At 42.1% G+C, this 20825-nt stretch overlaps 1 protein-coding gene across 1 annotated transcript in view; it reads right to left on the minus strand.

Annotated features, from left to right (window-relative positions):
* The window catches only part of DNTT (DNA nucleotidylexotransferase), a 137415-nt gene that overhangs the window by 81010 nt on the left and 35580 nt on the right, over window positions 1–20825 (minus strand). Inside the window, exons 4-5 of the mRNA XM_081912795.1 lie at window positions 18309–18477; window positions 4443–4571 (exon numbers count right to left, since the gene is read on the minus strand). Of these exons, the coding sequence (XP_081768921.1) occupies window positions 4443–4571; window positions 18309–18477 (298 nt within the window). The remainder of the gene's footprint in view (window positions 1–4442; window positions 4572–18308; window positions 18478–20825) is intronic.

A 20825-nucleotide genomic window follows, 5' to 3' on the forward strand; every position in this document is an offset into this window, starting at 1 on the left:
ATAGTGGAAGCTCAAGAGATCCCAAAGCAATAAAATATGCTTCAGAATGCTGTTTTATTACTTGCAATGAACTGCTTTCAAGTGAAGAGAACATAATAAGTAAAAATAACAGTAAAAAGTATCACACAAACTTTTTTAAAATAAAAAACTACACATCTGATTTATTGAGGTGCTACAAAATGACCCACTGGGGTGTAGTCATCAATTGTTTAAAACTGCCACTGTTCAGCCTTTCAGAGTTTAATTTTACTGACCTTTAGAGTGATGGATTTGAGAGCCAGCTGGACTATATTTTGAAATAAGAAGAAAGACATCAAAATTATATGCATGTACAGCTGCAATGGACTGACTGGGCATACCCTCCCCTCAGAGGCATCATCTTGTTTTGCAATGTTGTTGTTCATTATGGGTCACTTCCACTACCATGTCCTGTCATGGACAGTGCTGCTTTTGTAGCCAAAGCAGCAACATCTACACACAAGAGGGAGATATCAGCATGCTTGGAAGAACCCCAAAGTACCAAAAAAAGGTGGGGAAAACCCAAAAGGGGGAGGCGAAAGACGGATGAGGACTGAGCATTCTCAGTAGCCACTGGATGCCGACTAACCATATGACCTATTATTGATGGAGTAAATATATAATATTTTATTTGACATCAACATTTATAAGACAAGGATTAGGCCTATTCTCAATGGAGGAATTTAATGCCTCTTTACTGTAGAGGGCAACAAACAAGGCAGGAAAAGTAAAACATAGAACATGAGGCCTACACAACGTGCGAGTCACCAAGACAAATTATTATTACATTTATACACTACATTTTCTCCAAGGAGTTCAATACAGTTGCATTGTTCTCTCCTTGGGAACAGCTGCTATGAGCATATCATGTCAGCCCTTCACTGGTTGGAACAGCTCCCAGCCTATTTCTGGGCCCAGTTCCAAGTGATGGTCTTGTCCTTTAAATCATGTCCAGCCTTGGTGCCAGGGGGCTTGAAGTATAACCTGCCTCCACCTTTGCCCAGTTGGACATTTAGGTCCCCATCAGAGGCCCTTGCTTGGACATGAAGCTTGCTATGCAGCAGCAGCATTTTAAAGTGGTCTGCCCTAATTTACTGGTCCTGAACTTACATGCAGATCAGCGGGGACTCAGGCGGCACAAGAGGAGCTTGGGCAGAACAGCAGGAGGGGGGCGCTCATTCTGCCACCTCCCCAGTCTGACACTTGAGTTGAGAGCAGGGTTGCCACCTTTGGTTGGGCAAAATACAGGACAGGTCAGGGTGGGAATTGGGGAGCTAAAAATTACTTTACCTGGTGCAGAAATGACTTCAAAGCAAGCCCTTACTCTCTCTAGCTCTCTGAGTCTCTGTCTTCAAGCACACAAAAACTCTTTCCACCTGCTCTCCACCAAAGCCATGCATACCCCCTTTCTCGTTCTCCAAGTCTGACCCTACTCTCTGCCCACACAGTTTTGAGGAGGAGGATGAGCTTGAAAACATGAAAAAAGGCATCCAAACAGGACACAGGACACTTTTCTCTTTAAAAACGGACAATCACATTTTTCTAGGGGCAGGTGGCAAGCCTAGTCAAGAAGCTCAGCATGGCTTGTGGCGGGTTATGTCTTTCCCAAGAAGGTTGTGATTCCTCACCTCCACAGACTTTCTACTCACATTTATTCTCATTACCACTTAACTAACTGCTGAGCAGACTTCTGGAATTCATTGGAAATACCTATACAGTGGTACCTTGGTTTACGAACTTAATCCATTCCAGAAGTCCATTCTTAAACCAAAGCTTTCTTAAACCAAGGTGTGCTTTCCCATAGCAGTGGGGAACTCCATTTACAAATGAAACACACTCAACAGGAAGCGAAACATGTTCTGCTTCCAAGGCAAAGTTCACAAACCAAATCACCTACTTCCAGGTTTGCAGCGTTCTTAATCCAAGTTGTTCATAAACTAAGCTGTTCTTAAACCAAGGTACCACTGTATATCTATAAGCAGTTGCTTGTCTTCATACAAAGTAGGCCTCATAAATGGTTCCAAATTATGCTATAGCAGGCTTCCCCAACCCAGTGCCCTCCCAATATTTTGGACTATGGCTCCCATCCTCCCTAGGCAGACCACCTTGACTTAGTATTACTTGTGGAAAACACAAAAAGTGCCATGGCTGTTACTTTAATGAGGGGCATGAGAGAGATGGAGATTCTGCAAGCGAGTTCAGATGCGGCATGAAACAGGCACAAAAACTATATAATAAATGCCCTTGTTTTGAGCTGTCAGTTTAACGAGGTAGGGGGGAAATGACAAAAGAGCTTAACTTTTAAAAAGCCAAAACAAAGCAATAAATCTTTATGTTTAGGCATATCTGAAATAATATTGTGGGGGTAATATTCAGCCAATGATTGCAGAGGAAAATTCATAACTAAGGAGGACAACACAGCAGCTTGAACAGGCTCTGAATTTTGAGTGGCTCAGGAAAATGAAATTCAACATTCAGCTGGAGTCAGTTGCAGTCTGTAGCCCATCATAGCCAATCTGTTCCTCATTTTGGTAGAATGATTAGAATCCTCAGGGCCTAACAGAGGATGCTCATACTCACTTGACATAATACAGAAAGAGCAGAAAAACTTTACTATCAGAAAGCCCATTTCCCAGCTATTGATACCGTGGGGAAAGATTCCTTAGAAAAGGACATTTACATGGCATTTTTCACCAGTTCTCAAAAGGTTACACAGTCCTCAGTAATGTTTCCAACCCTATAAAGTAGGCCAAGAGTAATTAACAACAGCAACAAATGTTACAAATTGGGAGGGGGAGAGGTTTTGGCTGAGAGAGAATGGTTTGCTTAACTAAGCTGAGCTCACTGACCAGAACCACATTGCAACTAACCACGCACTGAAATGAGGCATGCGCTTGTTTCGGTGTTTGCCAATCACAAAACAGAACCATTTTTTATTCCCATGTGGCAGGAAAGCTCTAGTCTGAAAAGGTTAATTGGTAATAGCAGTGGTGGGACAGAAAATGTAGGTTGAAAATGCCAGTGAGGCACACATTGAAATAATCACAAGCTACCATCTGTCCCAACCCATTAAGGAGAAATGACAATGGACCTAGACACTAGGTGGTTGGTGGTCTCTCTTGTACTGGAGGCCTTTAAGCAAGTGTCTGACAACCATCTACTGGGGATGGTATGCCTCTAGCCCGAGGTTTCCTACATCAAACAGAGGATTGGACTACAAGGTCCTCTCCCACTCTATGGTTATATAACCACATGACAGTCATTTTTATTGTGTCTGTCAGGAAGCATAAATTAAGTTGCTACAGCAATTCTTGAAGCAGTTTACAAGTTATTTTCTCTCTGTGTCTCTCTCACTCATTCACACATACAGTGGTACCTCAGGTTAAGTACTTAATTTGTTACGGAGGTCCGTTCTTAACCTGAAACTGTTCTTAACACCACTTTAGCTAATGGGGCCTCCTGCTGCTGCCGCGGGAGCACGATTTCTGTTCTCATCCTGAAGCAAAGTTCTTAACCCAAGGTAATATTTCTGGGTTAACAGAGTCTGTAACCTGAAGCGTATGTAACCTGAAGTGTATGTAACCCGAGGTACCACTGTACAAACAAATACACACACTGAGCAGCATAGGAATTACTTGATTTGATTTGATATTTCTGTTCCGCTTTTCCAACAACAAATGTTGGGCTCATAGCAGTTCGCAATAATTACAAAAACAATTTTTTAAAAAACCAAGAAACATTACATTACTTCTCCATGACATGATCCCATGTTGCTGGGAATTGTGTGTGAACTAAATAGCCATGTGGGGGAAAGTTGATTGTGCAGCTCTTGATCGATTGAGGAAAAACCCTACCCACAAAGTTGTTTGACCTACGCACAACCACCAGGAGTGCTTCATGACACCACAGCAAGGTTGTGTGAGATCAAGAAGCCATTCTAAAGAAACAAGTGCTTAAAAAAAAACACGTTTATTGATTAGCTTTTTAAAAAAATGTATTCATTAACTAGAATTGTGCCAAAGCTCTGTGCATATTTAGAAATAGTTCCCATAAAAGTAAGCAAGATAGGCTTCTTAATAAATATGGCTAGGATGGTTGTTCATTCCTGGGCAGCTATACAGTGATGCCTTGTTTTGCAACCGGGATCCATTGCGGAGCCCTGGTCACTAGCCGAAAAGGATACGGGGCAAAGCACCACGTCTGCGCACATGCACGGAGCAGTTGTGCTTCGGCGCATGCGTGAGTCATTCCGATACTTCCAGGTTTGCTTGCAGATGTTTGCCGGAATGGACGCTACACAAGGTGGATGTTTGCGTAGGTATTACTATATGAACAATGTATTTTTAGTCTATAACTAGTTCCTCAAGGTGCCTGTGGTTTAGTGTGACCCTCTATTCTGAGAAGAAAGTTATTATGTATATTACCGTGAATTTTTTGTTGTAATTATTTAAAGTTGTCCTCCTTTGACAGGCATACTGGGAGACACTATCCGTACCAAGAACTGAAGTATCCACTGACTGCATGGATGAAGTAGCAGAACACTTTTCACCCACCTAGAAAGAGAGAGGAGGGGGAAATGGGCAATTTGTCATTCTAATAATTACCTCAAAACCTGATTGCCAAGTTTCTATTTCTATAGAATATATTCTGTTCCTTTCTTGCCATGTTGCAAAACATTTCAAGCAAACAGCCCCTTCTGTTTCTCTCGTGGAGACAATGTGCTTTTGAACAAACCCAGCCATATTCTCACGCCATCTTTCTCTTATTCTGACAGCGACAGTTTCAAACTGTGATGCTCCCAATATAGAATGAACACCACAAACGCCTCTTACTGCCAGCTATGGGAGATACCAAATGACCGCAGCATCATTTGGCCTGTGTCTGAAGGATCCATAATGGGACCAACACCACTGATAGAACTTTCATATTATCTCCCATCATTCCCAGGCATGATGCTTTTTATTCAAGTATTGAGTTACCATGGAAACACAGGAACCCGCCTTATATCAGATTAGACCATTAGCTCAGTACAGTATTATCTAAACTGACTGGCAGCTGTTGCCTAGGAGTTGTTCCAGGAGATCCCAGGGTTCATACCCAGGGCATGTAGCCCTTCTCCCAGAGGGCAAACTTTACATTTGCCATGAAAAAGTTGTTATGAAAAATGTCTCTATGGTGACCAAATGGCCATAAAACACAGATTCTGGAGAAAGATAGGGATAGACCAGAAGGGTGGAGAAACATACAGCCTGTGGGTCCCATTCCCTTCTGGACAACATTCTCAGGTTCACATATCACTAGTGTGGAGGGTCAGAGACAAAACTGGGCAAAACAATGAATATAATTTTTTTAGCTTTGTAGTACATTAGGCTGGTTTCCTAATGCAACACACACATCTCTCTATCCTCCAGCAAGAGTCATTATTAGAGTTCAAGGACACATGCCAACCAAGCAATACTAAGGCAGGATGTAAATCAAGGGCTGGTAAGGGGCGTGGCCTCGGGAAAGAGGGTGTGGCTAGGGAGAGCCACACAAAGTGACCTGGAGAGCCACATTTCGCCCCTGAGCCTGAGGCTTCCTGCCCCTGGGTTAGACTGGCTAAGTCATATTGCCATACATGCTCTGACTAGTATTAAATCTTCTCCATGCCTGTGTTCTTTATCCCAGCCAATACCCAAATGAGGAAAATACATTGCTTCCTCCTTTCCAAAGACAAGCGGGCCTCCATGTTGAGCTGATACTGTAACATGGCAAAGTTGTCAACTGAATCCCAGCTGTCCAGCAAGGGAATCAAAGAACAAGTGGCTTATAAGTGGTTTCCTCTTACGAAAAGCAGAGTTTGACAAAGAATCAATTCTTAAGGTTGCTTGAGAGCACCTAGTACTGCTCCTCTTCTTAATAAATATGATTCACCAAGTCAAATTATAGAACATCTGCGTTTGGGGGGGAAAGCACCCATTCCAGATTGGTTCATTCTGTATTGACACATTTAAGGACAAAGATGTAGGAAACCAGGTATAGCGTGAAAAGCTTTCTTCCATGTCTACGTCAGAGACATGACTATAATATATGGGACAAAAGACTTTTGCCAAATTAGATAAGCCCTTCCGCTAATAATATTTCATCTAAAAGTTGCCATTATATATGATCCAGTGGGGACTAGAAATTCATTTACTTGTTCAATGGCATTTGTATTAGGATAATTTCTAATAGCAGTAGTAAGCGCAGCTTTCTGGTAATTTTCGCTGTATGTTTTGAAAGGAGGAAAATTAGTGTGCGTATGTCTGAGCCTGCCTTGGCAAATAGCCCAAAGGGATTCAGTAGGTTGCGACAAAATCATTCAGACTTGATAATAATACCATCTGTGAATTATACTTTAATGGTGGATTTTAAACTGCAGACATCATATCACAGCTAAATGGGCTGCCAGAGACCCAATGCCCACTAAAGAAATTCAGAAGACAGTAGTGCTGCGTGGGAAATTTCGGAAGTTGAGTCATCTCTTAACTTTGTAAAACTTACAACTTCTGAGTTCTCTGGTTTCAATGATTTTATGCAAGAGCAGGCTGAAGAATATGTCTGTTATGTGCAATTTATGACCTATAGCTTCAGTTTGCCTGGTACAACATGATTAAGTATCAACATGGCCTGGAAAATAATTTAATCACCTTAAACAAGTTCCTTTCAATATAAAACTTATACTGTACTCTCTTGAGATTTTAGATAATTCCAAGAGCCTGTTTAGACAGAAGATTTTGTAACATATATAATCAGTGATGCTACATTTTTGCAACAAGGAAATTGCCAGTTGCACATGCTCCAGTCACTTCCAGATTGGACTAATGTAATGCGTTGTTCATGGGACTGATTTTGAAAAGTGACCGGAAACTCCAATTGGTGCAAAATGTGGCATGAAGACTTATGGTAGGAGCCTGGTCAGTTTATTATATTACACTAATACTGCATCAGTTGCATTCTGCCAGCTTTTGAAGACACAAATAGACTTGAAACAGAAAATTGCCTCCTTGCTGGGACCTGCAGGGGATGCTGAGATCACAAAATTATAGAACTGTAGAGTTCAAAGGAACCCAAAGGCTCATCTAGTCTAAGTCTCTGAAATGCAGGAATCACAGCTAAAGAATCCCTGATAGATACCCATCCAATCTCTGTTCAAAAACCTCCAATGAAGGTGTTGTGTCCTAAGCTTGGATCCTAGAATAATAGGCAGGTAGGATCCTAGATGGTGACAGCAGCCACAAAATTAAAAGATGCCTGCTTCTTGGGAGAAAAGCAATGACAAACCTAGACAGCATCTTAAAAAGTAGAGACATCACCTTGCCAACAAAGGTCCATATAGTAAAAGCTATGGTTTTCCCAGTAGTGATGTATAGAAGTGAGAGCTGGACCATAAAGAAGGCTGATCGCCGAAGAATTGATGCTTTTGAGTTATGGTGCTGGAGGAGACTCTTGAGAGTCCCATGAACTGCAAGAAGAACAAACCGATCCATTCTTAAGGAAATCAGCCCTGAGTGCTCACTGGAAGGACTGATCCTGAAGCTGAGGCTCCAATACTTTGGCCACCTCATGAGAAGAGAAGACTCCCTGGAAAAGACCCTGATGTTGGGAAAGATGGAGGGCACAAGGAGAAGGGGGTGACAGAGGATGAGATGGTTGGATAGTGTTCTTGAAGCTACCAGCATGAGTTTGACCAAACTGAGAGAGGCAGTGGAAGACAGGAGTGCCTGGCGTGCTCTGGTCCATGGGGTCACGAAGAGTTGGACACGACTAAACGACTAAACAACAACAAAAGGATCCTAGAATGCAACAACCGATTGGCCTGCATGAGCAGGCCAGTCAGGCTCCATGAGGGAAGCAGAATCAGCCAATCACACGGGACCTATTGTGTAAATAATGTATATAAAGCCAATGGTTTTGGGGGCGGGGGGATTCATTTACTGTTTTGATGAGCATGAAATCACTACGCAACTCCAAGTATATTTCAGAAGGAAAGTCCAATGCCCTCCAAGCTAGTTTGTTCCACTCTGAAACAGCTCTTACTGTCAGAACATTTTTCCTAAAGGTTAGTCAGAATCTCCTTTCTTCTAATTTGAATCCATTGGTCTTACCCTCCACAGGTCTTACCCTGTGAAGCAGCAGAAAGCAAACTAACTCCATCTTCCATGTGACAGCCCTTCAGCTAGCTATGTGAAGATAGCTGTCATATCACCTCTCAGTCTTCTCTTCTCCAGGCTAAACATACCCAACTCCCTCAACCGTTCCTCATGAGGCTTGGTTTCCAGACCCTTGATTTCTTGGTTTCCAGACCCTTCCAGAACCCTTCCAGAACCACTCGGAACAGGGGTGGTTGCCCAGTGTCTGATCCTAGCTCTGTGCAGCTTCAATAGAGCAAAATCACAATGGAACAACCAGGATATTGTGTGGCTGGATGTGAGAGTCAAATGATTTTTTTGTTTTAATGCTATTGCTTAATGTTGCCTAAAATCTGCCACCTGAGATAACCGCCTCTTTCTGCCTAGTTGTAGCATTAGCTCACTGCCTTGTCCCTCACCTCCTGGCTAATCCTGGCCTTTCCTCCTCTCACTGGGCTCCCCTGCAGTGGCAGAGTCCACACTCCAGTAGAGTCCATTATTTTGTCACTGACCCTTGTCTAAAATTAGCTGATCATTGTAAAACAAATCTCCACTTCATGTTGCTCCAATTAAATTACAACAAAATTAATTTGAAAAACCCTTAAAAACCAATTAACCTTTATTTCAACTCTTCCTTATTCCTGGAGGCAGCAGAAAATCTGAAAGACCATTCTGGTAGCAAAACGTCATGGGCTGGTTTTAAACATGCTTAAGGCAAGGGCTTCCCTGCCTTCTGTTCAATTTCAGTGTTTGGTGTGTTGTTGTTCTTTTTAATTTCATTAAAATTCTTACTGCTTTGATATGTGTCTTGATTATGAAAAGTTCATTTGAGATGGATTCTAATTAGCCGACTTGCACAGAACGAAGCCAGAGTTGTTCCTACGTGGGTGAGCATTTAGAGCATGAAATATTTGCACCTTTTAAGCCATGGGTAGGCAAACTGAGGCCCAGGGGCCGGATCCAACCCAATCACCTTCTCAATCCGGCCTGCTGATGGTCTGGGAATCAGCGTGTTTTTACATGAGTAGAATGTGTGCTTTTATTTGAAATGCATCTCTGGGTTATTTGTGGGGCATAGGAATTCATTCTTTCCCCCCCCCCAAAAAAAATATAGTCTGGCCCCCCACAAGGTCTGAGGGACAGTGGACTGGCCCCCTGCTGAAAAAGTTTGCTGACCCCTGTTTTAAGCCATAGAGAAAAGGATTGTGTTGCAGCACATAAAGCATTGCATCAGGTCTGAGAGAAGCCACAGCCTGAGGAAGGAAACAGTGGTGTGTGGTGAAATTTTTCGTAGGCGAGCAGTTAGGGACAGAGGCGCCAGCTTGTGAGGGCGATTGGGCGAGGCGATATCACAACATCACAATGTATGTGTGAGCATTGAGCCTCCTTTTCTAAGCCTGGCTGATGCTTCCCAGGCCTCTGACAAAATGCTAGGACCCTGCTGCCTCCTTCCCAAAACCGGGCAGGGAGACTCTTGGACCCCATCACTGCATCGCACCTCCCTCCCTAAACCAGGCAGAAGCTTCCTGGGCTTGGTCGGTCCACTGAAATTAAAATTATGGCCAGATCCACACCATACATGATGGCCATCATTATCCATGGGTCAACTCTGAGTAGAACTAACCATCTCAAATCTTTGACACCTGTCCTGTGGTTTGGGCCTTAAGTAGCACAGCTGAGAGAAATTGCTACCATAAACTTGGAAAGCTCGGTTATTATACATCAAATCCCTTAATTGTTATGCAAATGTATATAATATTACTGAGTTACTCTGTGTGTGTGTGTGTGTGTGTGTGCGTACCCGCACACACATACATGCATGCATGCATGCACACACAGAGGGATTTTCATTACCTGTTCCTGCATTACATCATCTCTCCCTGAGCTTTTAATCTTTTAGCACAGCCCCTCATGTAAGCCAATATCGAAGCTTAACCTGTATAAATCAACAAATGTATTGACATAAACAGGCATTATCCAAAGTATTGACTATATTCTTTTATTCAACAAATCAATTGGCAATATTTTTTTTACAAAAAAATAATATAAGCGCTGTACAACGTCCGGTGCCTGAGAGCAATATCGCCATCTGGTGGGCACATGTGGATTTTGCTAACACAAGACTTGGATTGTCGATTTGATTTTAGACACATGCTTAGGGCTCCCCCGAAATAGAGCTGTTCCTTTTTAATAAAGTTTAGCAAATTATCCAGGGTGTGCAACACCTGTACTGAACAGAGCGATCACAATATCCGGAACAAATCAGTCAACTGCAATATCCCAAAGAAATCTGGGCCTTGCAATATCCTGAAGAAATTAGGAAACTGCAATGTATTTTTTTATCTGCTCAGATGACAGAGACTTGCATCTCAGCAGAGCGTTTAAATTATTGATGATGCCAGATCCATATTTCTTGATCAATTGTCATTCCCTGGCTCTGCACTCACAAGAACTAATTCTAGCATTCTCCAACTATGAGCCATCCAGGTTCTGTGAACAAAAAGACTGAAGTGATACTATACATTAACAGCTTGTTCACACTTAACGGTGCTGCCACTGTTCTCTCCATGTAATTATCCTCTGACTTGCTCACACCCACAATCTCTTAAAGCACAGCATTCACATTTGTAGCTGGACAGCCTTGCAATCCCTCCTGTAGTCATGATGGCACTTGCTGAGCTTGCTATGATGGCAGAAATTGCTCCTGCTTTTTATGCCCATTCTTTGGGCATTGTAATTGACATGGGATGAGGACTACACATAAGGAGTTCCAATAGCAGGGCTGTCCTAATTCCTATTAAGCAATTACTTTCTTCAGGATATCCACAGAGCTGCATTAGGCTTAAATGAATAAGAACAGTGTCTTGCGGAGACTTCCGGTCGGCGCCAGCGTTAATGGCGGTCCTTGCTTCGAGCTCCGAAGCAGGACTGCTCCGTGAGTTCGGGTCTGACCCGCTACGGCGAGCGGGGGACCCCTAAAATCACAGGCGCTGAAGCCTGTGAACAAGGAGATTCGGTGGGCACCTTTGCGCCCCCCTGTATCGCGAAAGAGCCTTTTTAAAGGCTCCGGAGCGGCATCGGGTGTGAGCACGGTGCTGAGGATCGCAACCCAGCTCACGGAGCGAAGCCGCGTCGCCATTGACGGAGAGCGCCGATTCCTTCCTGAAACTACCGATTGGAAACAACACCCGTGAGTAAGAACAGCAAATAAAGGGAACGGGACTTTAAAATTTAAGAAGATTCGGCTGAAAACGGGATAGGCAAAAATTAAGGAAGTCTGCCTCCCGGAACTGCATGATTGACTGAGCAACGAAAAGAGTAAGCTGTGCTTAAAGGGGACGCATTTATGCCTTTTAATCCTGTTAAACCTGACATCGGAAGAGGACCTCCCCCCCCAATGAGCAGGAGAGGGGGGGGGAAGAAATTTGACTTAATTTTATCTGCTTAAAGAAAGGAGTTTTGAACGGGAAACCTTCCACTGCCGATACCTCTGGCCAGGCTGCCGGAGCAGTGAGCGCCTGAAGTGAACTGTCAAACTAGATTGAGGATATAAAGTAAGATTTATCTGAAATAAAATAACGGGACTTTAGTGGACAAAAACTGTAACATTTTAAATTGCAACAAAGTAGGGTTTTTACTTGGACTTTCGCTTTTGGAACTTTGTATGGCTACTTCTTTCCCTGTTTCTTTGTTTTCGTATTGGATACAATGTACTCCCTCTAGAGGCTTAAAAGAGAGACTGCTGCATTGAGATAGAAACACTGGGATTTTCCAACTGCAACTGTTCCTGTGGGAACGACCTTGAGATATGAGCGGCCCACTGGATGAAATATCAACAAGATCCAAAGCAAAACAGGCTCAGGCTCAAAAGAAAAGAGGCTCCTTGACAGGAGCAGCAGCAACACAGGAAAGAACAACAACGGTATCAATGGATTCCATGACACAGGCTCTACTCAGGATAAATGAATCTTTAGAATCACTTACTAGGCAATCTACAGAGAACTCCAAGAAATTGACTGAATTGACAACAAGATTGGACTTGAACACGACAATAATATCGACTAATACAGATTCTATAAATCGTTTAATTCAGGAAAGTACAGAGACGAGGAAAATAGCTGAAAGCGCGAGGACCACGGCCGAGGAAACCAAAGGGAAATTTGTTCCTATTGCAAAGAAGGTACATGAACATGATGAAGCCCTGGCCCTCATGGAATTGGAGAGGAAAGGCAAGAATTTGAAATTGAGACTGGTACCTGAGGAGGAGGAGGACAAGCTCGGGAAATTTCTTACAGACAAGTTCCAAGAATTTTGGAGCGAAGAGTTAGGGGAAGAGGAAGAGGATTTTACAATAACTACAGCCTTCCGGATCGGCAGAAAGCAAGGCAAGAAGCCAAGGGACTGCTTAATTACTCTCAGATCCAAGGAAGAAAGAGACAGAATATTGAATCTACACTTCCAGAGGGCATTGGTTATTAAAAATTCCCAAATACAGATCTTTAAAGATATTCCTAGATATTTTTTGGAGGTGAGAACACAATTTAAAGACTTAGTCGACCTATTGAAACAAAACAACATTCCATTCAGGTGGGAATTCCCACAGGGGTTGTCCTTCAACTTCAAAGGGAAGAAAATCAAAATAAAAACAATTCAAGACAGAGAACACTTTTTGGAGAGAAACTCTGAGGACTTTCAGAAAGGAACTGTAGAGAGGGAAACACTGGATATTACAAACCTATCGTTTGGATTGAACCCAGCACCGACTGACGAGGAACAAGAACTTGGAGCAGTGGGTGGGAAAAATACCCAATAACAAAAATGTCCCTGCAACTTCTGAGTTGGAACTGCAATGGTCTAAACCATCCCCGAAAAAGAGATCAAGTTTTTCACATATTAAAGAAAGAACAGCTAGATATAATCTGTTTGCAAGAAACCCATATTGCCAGGATACATAGGAAACTTTTGATAAATAAGAGATTAGGACTGGAATTTGTTTCCTCAGACAAAGTTAAGAAAAGAGGGGTGGTGATTTATGCCAAGGAAAAATGGGAACCAAAAATGATCTTTAAAGATGATGAAGGAAGATACCTGGCAGTAGAAATTCAAATTCAAGGAGAAAAGATATTAATTGTTGGAGTTTATGCACCTAATGAGGGGAAGGCAGAGTTCTTCAAGAAGTTGCATGAGACTTTAATGGACTTTATGGACTTTAAAATCATAATGATGGGAGATTTTAACGGAGTTGTCTCCACAAACATGGACAAGGCACAAAGACAAGTAATATCTAAGGACGGGAGACTACCAAAGACCTTCTTTGAACTCACTGACACCATGGACTTGATTGACATTTGGAGAACTAGGAACCCTCTGGAAAGAGAGGGAACCTTCTTCTCGGAAGCAAAAATGACCTGGACTAGAATTGATCAAATTTGGATTTCTAGCAGTCTGGCACCAAGAGTGAAAAAAACAGAAATCTGCACAAAAACCTGCTCCGATCATAACGCAGTCAAGATGGAAATGAAATTAACAACGGCTGGAACCTTCAGATGGAGAATGAATGACACCCTATTTAGAGATGAAGAAATTTATCAAAAGGCCCAAAAAATATTGAAGGATTACTTTGAGATAAATTTGAGAACGGAGGTGGAAAAAAGAATAGTATGGGACGCAAGCAAGGCCGTGATGCGTGGATTCCTAATTCAGCAAAATTCTATAAAAAGGAAGAAACAAAATGAGAGGAAGGAAAAGATTTTGAACCAGATAAAGGAAGGAGAAAAGAAACTGAGATCTAAACCGAAGTCTCATGAGATTTTAAGAGAAATAAAATATCATCAGACGCAATATATGGAATTGATGAATCAAGAAATAGAATGGAAGATAAAGCAAATGAGACAAAAGACATTTGAATCGGCAGATAAATGTGGGAAACTGCCGTCATGGCAACTGAAAAAGAGGCAAAAGTTAAACACTGTGACATCCCTGGAAATAGATGGGAAAATTATCAACAAACCAAATGAAATAAGTAATTGTTTTCAAAGTTTTTTCAAAAAACTTTACGCACAAGGGCCTATAAACGAACAAGAAATAGAGGAATTTGTTAAAAAATATGGACTATCAAAGATTTCAGAACAAAATAAAAGGATTTTGAATGAAAAAATTACAGAACAAGAAATAGAGGGTGCCATCCAGAATATGAAATTGGGGAAATCACCAGGACCAGATGGTTTGACTGCGAAATACTACAAAGATCTTAAAGAATGGCTAATACAGCCATTGAAGGAAGTATGTAATCAGATACTAGAGGGGAAAAAGGCTCCCGAATCGTGGAGAGAAGCATTCATCTCACTTATACCGAAGACAGAAACTGAAAAACATCAAGTTAAGAACTACCGCCCTATATCACTCTTGAATGTGGATTATAAAATTTTTGCAGACGTTTTGGCAAAAAGATTTAAGAGAGTTTTGGTGGAGGAGATTCATAAGAACCAAACAGGCTTTCTCCCAGGGAGACATATGTCAGAGAATGTGAGGAATATTATAGACATTTTGGAGATGCTAGAGGTAGACATTAATAGGAAGGCAGTTCTGATCTTTGTGGATGCGGAGAAGGCCTTTGACAACATTTCTTGGAAATTTATGAAGAAGAATCTCCATGGGATGGGGGTAGGCCAAGGGTTTGAAAACGGTATAGGTGCAATATACTCTGAACAAAGAGCGAAACTAATTGTGAACAATGTGGTAATGGATGAAATATCAATAGAGAAAGGTACACGACAGGGATGCCCTATATCCCCTTTACTGTTTATATCTGTCCTGGAGGTTTTATTAAACATGATTAGGAAGGACCAGCTGGTAAAAGGAATACAGGTCGGATCTAAACAATATAAGTTAAGGGCATTTGCAGATGACTTAGTGCTAACTTTGCAACAGCCAGAAGCTAGTACCAAAAGAGTTTTAGAATTAATGGAGATATTCGGCCAGGTCGCAGGATTTAAACTGAACAAACAGAAAACAAAGGTGCTGGAAAAAAATCTAACAAAAGAGGAGAAAGATAGGTTTCAAAGTGAAACTGGGTTGGAAATAGAAAAAAAGGTTAAGTACCTGGGGGTAAATCTGACATCAAAAAATGTGAATCTATTTAAGGATAACTATGAAAAATGCTGGACAGAAGTTAAAAAGGATCTAGACATATGGTCTAGGCTGAAACTTTCCTTGTTAGGCCGAATTGCTGTTATCAAGATGAATGTATTGCCAAGAATGTTGTTTTTATTTCAGACGTTGCAGATTCTAGACAAAATGGACTGTTTCAAGAAGTGGCAGAAAGACATATCTAAATTTGTCTGGCAGGGCAAAAAGCCCAGAATAAAATTTAAGATTTTAACTGATGCAAAAGATAGAGGGGGCTTCGCCCTGCCGGACTTAAGACTTTATTATGAATCAGCAGCCTTTTGCTGGTTGAAGCAATGGCTACTTCTTGAAGACACAGACATTCTTGATCTGGAAGGATATGACAATAGTTTTGGTTGGCATGCATATCTGTGGTATGACAAGGTAAAGGTTTATAAAAGTTTTAAAAATCATATTGTCAGGAAAGCATTGTACAATGTTTGGAATAGATATAAGGATTTACTGGAAAGTAAAACCCCTAGGTGGTTGTCACCAATGGAAGCGAAAGCAGTGAAAAAAATTAACATGGACTCTAATTGGCCTAAGTATTGTGAAATTTTAGAATATGATGGCGAAAAACTGAAGCTACAAAGTTTCGAGAAGCTAAAGCATAAAGTTCGAGATTGGTTACACTACCGTCAGATAAATGAGATGTTTAAGCAGGACAGGAAACTTGGTTTTCAGAAGGAGAGGTCAAAGTTAGAAACAGAATTGTTAGAATCCAATACTAAAAATCTATCTAAAATGTATAATTTGCTGCTGAAATGGAATACACAGGATGAAACAGTGAAATCAGCTATGATTAAATGGGCACAGGATATTGGTCATGACATTATGTTTGACGACTGGGAACAGTTATGGACCACTGGTGTTAAATTTACGGCATGTAATGCCCTGAAAGAGAATATAATGAAAATGATCTATAGGTGGTACATGACCCCAGTCAAACTTGCAAAGATCTATCATCTGCCCAATAACAAATGTTGGAAATGTAATGAGGCTGAAGGTACTTTTTACCATCTTTGGTGGACCTGCCCAAAGATTAAGGCCTACTGGGAAATGATCTATAATGAAATTAAGAAAGTCCTTAAGTGGACATTTGTTAAGAAACCGGAGGCTTTTCTCTTGGGCATGGTCGGCCAATTGGTACCAAAGAAGGATAAGACATTCTTTATGTATGCAACCACAGCAGCAAGAATCCTGTTGGCAAAGTATTGGAAGATGCAAGAATTACCTACTCTGGAAGAATGGCAATCGAAGGTGATGGAATATATGGGACTGGCAGAGATGACCGGCAGAATCCGTGACCAGAGGAAAGAGACAGTGGAAGAGGACTGGGGGAAATTTAAAATATATCTAAAAAACTACTGTAAAATTGTGGACTGATAAGATGTTAAGGGGTAGGAAACAAAGAATTACAGCTGTAAACCTCAAACTTTAAGAAAACTCAAAAGGGATTTGACTAAGACTGATCGATGAGTTGCTCGAAAAAATGGTAAAACAAGGATGTGGCGAAGGGAAGGCATGGGGAAGTCAATTTTTGTTGTTTGTTTTTAATGTTTATGTTTGTTTTGTTTGTTCTTATTATGTGTAAAAACCAATAAAAATATTTTTTTTTAAAAAAAGAACAGTGTCTTGCTTGTGGTGGGGGCTGCTGTTCTGGGCGGGCGGGGGGCGAGGAAGTAAGTCGCAAACTCAGCTGTGCAGATATAATTACTGGTGTGGTTCTCTGGCTTGTGGCATGAAGTTATAGGAAAAACGACAGTGCTATAATGTTCAAGACGGATTGGAGAGTTAACGTTGTGCTCACACAAAAATTGAAAGTTCCTGCACTGAAAGCATTCTGCAACAGAGCAATATTTCAGTGGGGGAGGGGTTGGGTGGATGGGGGGGGGGCTTTGAGAAGCTACCACCATGTCCTCTGTTCTGTCGGCTAGCTGTGATCAGGACATGAGATAGGGCAATTTACTACCACTATGTTTTCCACTTCCCTCTTCCATTGATGACAAAAGAAGGGAATGATTAGCTCCAGGGCTGATGTCATCTTCAGTCAGGGGTGCCAACTTGAACAAAATATTGGGGGGGGGGTTAAGCCCTGCCCTGCATAATTGATCACATGACATGGCGCGCACACACCATTTGAATGGGAATTCCCCTCAGTTTTGGCCTGGCCCCCTCAAATATTTTAGGGGAGGGGGCGAAGGGACCTTGGCCCCTAGGAGTTGGCTCCTATGTCTTCAGTCCCGCTTTGAGGGACATGTCAGCAGAATGAAGGGGCTTAGGATCCATGACCAGCCTCCCTACATGAAAGGCAGGGTGGAAAGGGTCTCCCAAGCTGAGAGACTGGGAGAAGAAGTGGGCTCCCAGGTGGGAAATGGGAGAGTCCACTTCTCTGTATGTGGATAAATGACAGAAAATGTGTTTTTTAAAAAGAAAAAAAGATACATCACCTGGTCTCAGTGGCAGCAGCCCCCTACCCACCCAAAAGCTGACCAACCTGGAGTTTGGCATTTGGTGATTACATGCGCACCACCATGTACTTTGCTATAGATTATCTATTTATTATTTAAATTTGTATGCTACTTTTCCATACAAATATGCTCCAAGATCATCACAGCTGGATATCAGGGAAATTATGGAGTGGGTGGTCAGAAGGGCAGAGAAGATCATGTGTACCAGCATTGACTCTAGGCCATTATCTGTTTGCTTCATGTTTCTCAGCGGGCTTCCACAGAGAAGGAGAACAACCCCAAGCCATGTTTTGGCAGGAGAATAAATTAGGTAAGCCAAGTCCGGCTGTGATCCAACAAGCAAGTTAAGTACCTTGAATTTCAGCCACTTTGGATTCAATGAAGCCAGCCTTCAAATCCATTTAAACCTAAGTATTCTGGCCCGATCATCCATTATTTGTGGTTTGACTTTTCCAACATGTTGCCCAGCCTGTTGATCTCACACTGAGTCCACTTTACTTACAAGCCGATATTTCTCTGAATCCACCGGCCTTCCTGCCTCCAGGCAGGCTGTCAGCCACGAGACGTCCAGGATCCTGAATCTCGCACTGTCCTCCACCTTCTGTGCTTGTAGCCATTTCAAGATCTCAGCGCAAGAATTATTCTCAGTCACAATGTGTGTGACAGAATCACTAGGAAAGAAACAAACAAAGAAAAAGTGTTTATCTCAGCTATCAGGAATAACCTGGAAATTTGCTGTCCCCAAAATGAACAGGGGGGAGTGATTTGACGCCACGATGCTTTTGATGACACCTTCAGACTAGACTGTCCTCTGACGCTCAGTATCAATTGATGCCCTTAAGGCACATGTTTTTCCCCCACCATTGCCTGCAGCACTGAAAATATTTGGCCTGCCCACATGCTGTTGCAATGAAGAGCCTCCTTAAGGTTACCTGACAGCCTTGAGAATTAACGGTGCGCCTGTTCATTGACTTGGAGCTTCATAACAGTTAACAGACAGTTGGGTTAAGCCCTTCAAGCAATGCCACTGCTGGTATTTCTCAATAAGCTGTCTGTACGTGAGCCTCTACATATGGCAGCTGAAAACCAGCACAAGCCTTGTGCCTGATGCCCACAGGCTTGTGATCTTCAATATACCAGTCCTCTAGTTTAATCTAGGCAGAGCAGGGACTGCATAGTGACTATACCTTTAAAGGACATTTGAAGCAAATTCTTTCCCTCAATGAATTCTGAGCACTGTGGTTTGTTAAGGGTTTCTGGGAATCGTAACTCTGGGAGGTATAAACTACAGGGCCCAGAATTCATTGAGGAGGAAATGTACTTCAAATGTCCTTTTCAAGGGATAGCGTGCTAAGCAGTTTAAGAGGCTTACCAAAACTTGTTTCTAAAATTACCGCCCAAATAGGATAGCACCTTCTCGCATAATTTCATGTGGCATAAGCCATATGGGAAATATATGGTGAGGCATTAATTTACCAAGTGGAAGCAAGAGCCAATCAATCAAATTTAGCTGCAGTGGCACAGTGACTTGACTTGCCACAGCAGCTAACAACCAGCCAACGCCTTCCAGAGAATGCTGGAATATGTTGCAGAGCAGAAAAATTAACAATTATTATGTCTTTATTACATTTCTGCATTTGCTGCAGCCTCCAGACAATCTTCAAGGGCAGCCCCACATAAAGTGCATTGCAGTAGTTCAGACGAAAGTCACTACGGCATAGATTACTAAGCCCTGGCCGTCCTGGTCCAGAAAATGTAGCTGTAGCTGCCAAGCCAGCCTAGTATGACCATAAACACATAGAAGCCACCTGGGACTCCAGTGACGTGACTGGAATCCAAGCGTTCCTGCAGACTGTGAACCTGTTCTTTCAGAGGATTTCAATCCCTCCCAGAACAGGTTGTCCACAAAATTTCCAGATACTGGAACTGTCCACCCACAATGTGTAAGTACATTGGCCCTCATGCACCGTGTCACTGATTTCAGGCAGCAGCCTCTCCTGATTCAGATGGAATGGAGAGACAAAGCTGTACTAATGACCTGGTGCTCCAAAAAGCCAAACAGCAGTTCCCAGTAGTTACATACAAATACTGAATAACATGCCTGGCATGCTCTGGTCCATGGGGTCACGAAGAGTCGGACACGACTAAACGACTAAACAACAACAACAACAACTGAATAATATTAGGTGACTGAACCACCCCCTAGTATGACCTTGCAGGTAGGAGTGAAACCATCACAATACAACCAACTATTGCCTTTGTCACTATACCATGTGCCTGAGCTGGGTCAATATTCACCACTATGTTCCTATAACTGACTTCAGAGGAACAGGACTCATTGTCACAGACACAGAAAACTGCAGGCTGCAGCAGGGAGGCGGGTAGGATTAAGTTCTCTACCCAGCTTGCTGGGAGCCCAGTCCAGTTATCAGGGCAACTGGGGAGAGAGGGATGGTGCACTCAAGGGCAGAACTACACAGTGAAGGTCATGTGCAGTTTGACCCTAATACATCTTGAAATGCCAGTTCTGAAATTCCACTAGTCAGGCATATTATAGAAGGGAGGATCCAAAGAATTGCCATCCTGCTTCTGCTTTGGATTATAAATTGTTTTAATTGCATGTTTTATTGCATTTTTCCATTGATGTTGTAAGCTCAGTTTTTTTAGTGGAAAGATGGGATATGTTTCCTAAGTTAAAAACATATCTGAGTAATCAGATTCACTGTGCATCAATGTTCTTATCAACACCGAGCTAAGTTCTGCCTTGTTGTCTCAACAACAACAAATTTCAGTTAGAGATGTTTAACTTCTGCTTCCTGTGGTTTATATCCCTTTATATAAAATGTGCATATTTAATGTATATGTATAAAGCTGACGATCTGGGAACTTTGCCATTTCTGCACTCACAACAGCAGCAGCTCAGCCAACAGTGCCACAGTTTCCTCTGATAGTTTTACAGCTGCATCATCTTCTTGGCAAAAAAATAATAATGTAAGAAGTGCGGGATTTCCACAGATAT

The sequence above is a fragment of the Podarcis melisellensis genome (genome assembly GCF_964234715.1).
Source record: "Podarcis melisellensis genome assembly, chromosome: 5".
NCBI lineage: Eukaryota > Metazoa > Chordata > Lepidosauria > Squamata > Lacertidae > Podarcis > Podarcis melisellensis.